This window comes from Volvox carteri (genome assembly GCF_000143455.1).
Source record: "Volvox carteri f. nagariensis unplaced genomic scaffold VOLCAscaffold_24, whole genome shotgun sequence".
Taxonomy (NCBI): Eukaryota; Viridiplantae; Chlorophyta; class Chlorophyceae; order Chlamydomonadales; family Volvocaceae; genus Volvox; species Volvox carteri.
In genome coordinates, this window is record NW_003307567.1 from 19,497 (window position 1) to 22,755 (window position 3,259).

Below are 3,259 nucleotides of genomic sequence, written 5' to 3' on the forward strand. Positions count from 1 at the left end.
CCCCGGTAGATAACAGAGAGTAGCGTAGTGCGTGTCTGTCTGTCTGTCTGTCTGTCATATATGTCTGTCATATATGTCTGTCTGTCTATCTGTCTGTATGAGAGAGGCGAGGGGGGAGAAGAGGAGAGATGCACATACGTCCTAACGGGACTCCGATTAGGAGGTCCCCCACCGCCGACATCCCACCCCGGGTACCCGCCCTGCGGGGTGGGGAGGAAGGAGAGGTCAGGAAAGGGAGCGCGTGTCGCTGCCGCCCACAACCCTAAAACCTCAGCGTCTCACATCGTGACAAGTGGGTCAGGTAGATCCTTTCCAAGCAGCGCCACGACACGAGTCATCTCTCGCCCTTCCGTCCGTTAAGCCGCGTTCTCCGGCAACACCACCCTCACTCACCCCAGTTGATAGTCATGAGGCAGGTACGGTTTCGGAAAGCGGCGTTGCTGGCGGCGCATGTCGGCGTCGGCGGTTGTACGGCAAACAACCGCAAGTACAGCTCCAGGACGTGGGCCATCGCGGCATTGTCAAGCAGCGGATCCATCGTGTCCGGGTCCAAGAACAAGCCTTGTGACGTACCGCGGTACTGAATGTACGGCGCCGCCATTGCAATCATGATGAAGTTGGCCTTGCAGATCGTGTAATGTATATCGAAGCACGCGCCGTACAAATCCGGCACACCGTCGCCGTCGACATCTGTGCCGTTCATCTGCTCGGCCAGTTGTACGAAATCGTCCCACGTGACGGGTACGGACAGGTTGTACCGTAGGAAGAGGTCACGCCTTTGTCATTGTGTGTGTGTGTGGGTGTGGGTGTGGGGGGACACAAAGGGGGGTTGGGTAGCAGGGCGCAAGGGGGCCGCAAGGGGGGCACAAGGGGGGTCGGCAACAGGGTGCAAGGGTCCCAAGGAAAGTGCTTAGGTCCAGTAGTGCTCCACCCTACGTCTCCATCTTTTCCGCCCCCCCTGCGTCTCCGTGAATGTGTATTGACTGAGAAGTTATGTTTCAATGCACACAGGCGCGTGGGTACAGTACGGAAAAAGCACGCAAAGGGGTATAGCACGTGTAGTAATAATGCACCAACAAAGCGCTCATGCACATGTGAGCGAGGAAGCACGTGCGCACTGGACTCTATCCATCCATCCATCCATCCATCCATACACACATGTAAGAAGCAACACGACCAATAAAAGGGGAGGAAGAGATAACCCCCCCAATATCAGGCCGTGTCAGATCTGCTGAGTCTGTGCACAACCCGCGGCGCCTGCCGTACGTCTCCTCCTGCGTCTGCCGTACCTGTAGTACATAAGCATCAGATCACCGTCCAGCGGAATCGCCACAACCTAGGCCGAGGCGAACAAAGCAAGGCGACAAACACGAAGTCAGCTTTGACATCTTTCTCTTCACAATCGGATCCATCTTATACACAAGGGTGGGTGGGGGTGGGGGGTTGTTGCAGCTGGGGGCTTCTGGGATTTGCACGGGGTAACTGCTACTATGTCATTGGGGGTATGGGCGCCAGCCAGAGTCCGGCTGCTTCAACTGGCGGGACCCGTTTTGATGCACCCATCTATGTGTATTGTGAATTATGTAACACATTTTCTTACCTGTAGGGCCTCGCAACTTCGAAACTCTTCCTAAACGCGATGTTGTTCGTAGATTGACATGTACAGCAACCTCGCGCCCAATGACTATGGTTGGTTCCTCAACCCCCGAAAAGGGGGGCCTTACAGCCGCCGTACCTTCCCATCGTAGATTGCCGACGCGGCCCGGAAGAATCGCGAAATATCGTTCCATTGCAGGCTGGCGTCCTGCGGTCGGGCGTTAGGGGGAGAGCCAGATCAGAAGACGGCAGTCAGAACGCCCGCGCACAAAATCAGAGCTAGGTGTAATTGATCAACCCTTGGCCTACCAGCAGCAGCAGGGCCACCGGCGGTACACCGTTGGCAGTACACCGTACGGAAGGGGTTTCCGAAACCATGTCCGTACTTGTCCGGAACACCTAAGTGTCTAAGGGCTCCCGGAAAGAGCAGATAATCGCATTGCGATCACGCCGCCTCGCCGACCATGGCACAACGGTCAAGGTGTAACACAACCATATAGATGTGTACTACGTCGTACAATATGGGCACCGTACAGATGTTGCGCAGTGTAGTGCTCTTTTGATGCCGTACCTCCGGAATATATTCGTCCAATGACTTGAAGCCGTTCAAGCTCGCTATTTCGCCTGTGTTGGGTGTTTTGCGCCACATGGCATTGCACCACATCGTTAATGTTATCAGCACAATGATGGCACGATGTCATGGTGGTGGCCGCAGCGGGCCCGGACGGTGGTTCGTAACGTAGAAAGCGGCAAGAGGGGCAGCAGCGGCAGCAGCAGCAGCAGCAGCGGCAGCGGCGGACGGATAAAGGTAGCGACAGACAAAGGGGCAATAGTGACTGAAAGAAGACCCCCATGTAGCAGCGTTCCCCCATAGTGGAGCTGGTAAGAGGACACGAGCCCCGTCAGCCCACATACATACATACATACATACATACACAAAGTTACACACAGCCCTGCTTGCCAGTACATCACCATGGCGCATACCCGTACATGCCCTCACGCCTTGTTGCCCCTTACTACACATCACCGCATCACAACAGCACCACGGCGGCAGCTCTATGATTGCAGCTCAGATCATTTGAAGATCATTTCCACATCGGCAAAGCTCGTCACTTTCCGTACCTTTACCGTACTCCATCGCCCCCTTATGTATTTATTTCTATCCGTTTTCTATCCTTTTGTTTCACTAACATTGAAACCGCCGCGTCGCGTCGCGTGTGTGTGTGTGTGTGTGTGTGTCCCCTGCTTTTGCAGCTGCCCCCACGTGCGCACATTCTCCCATAACACCCACTAGCTCTTGATGCCGCTGCTGCTACTCCAACAACATCGGTTTTCACTTTGTTTACTCACACGTGGCCAGACACAGGTCAATCAACGTTCTGCTGTCACGGGAAGGTTTTGTTTGTGCCCTCGGGGCCCACCCTGCTTTGTCGCAGCACGACCCTCTGCCTTGTAGTATATGACCCCCTGCTAGCTTAGGAGATAGGAATTAAGCTTTTTGGGTCTAATTTAATTTTAGGTTTTTAGGGTCTAATATAATTCAATGACCCTTTAATCACCCGTTTCATACAGTTATCTCTAATCACCCACCACCCAGCCGCTCCTCCTCTCCACTACTTCTCAACGGGCTCGTATTATCACGGNCTTCTGTTCTACATCTTCT

General features: G+C 54.3%; 1 protein-coding gene across 1 annotated transcript in view; it reads right to left on the minus strand.

Moving 5' to 3' along the window:
* Window positions 1–3,259, minus strand: part of VOLCADRAFT_92015 (uncharacterized protein) — a gene marked incomplete at both ends in the record, with an annotated part of 20,431 nt that overhangs the window by 13,087 nt on the left and 4,085 nt on the right. Inside the window, 5 exons of the mRNA XM_002951524.1 lie at window positions 173–200; window positions 394–776; window positions 1,290–1,336; window positions 1,736–1,804; window positions 2,168–2,220. Of these exons, the coding sequence (XP_002951570.1) occupies window positions 173–200; window positions 394–776; window positions 1,290–1,336; window positions 1,736–1,804; window positions 2,168–2,220 (580 nt within the window). The remainder of the gene's footprint in view (window positions 1–172; window positions 201–393; window positions 777–1,289; window positions 1,337–1,735; window positions 1,805–2,167; window positions 2,221–3,259) is intronic.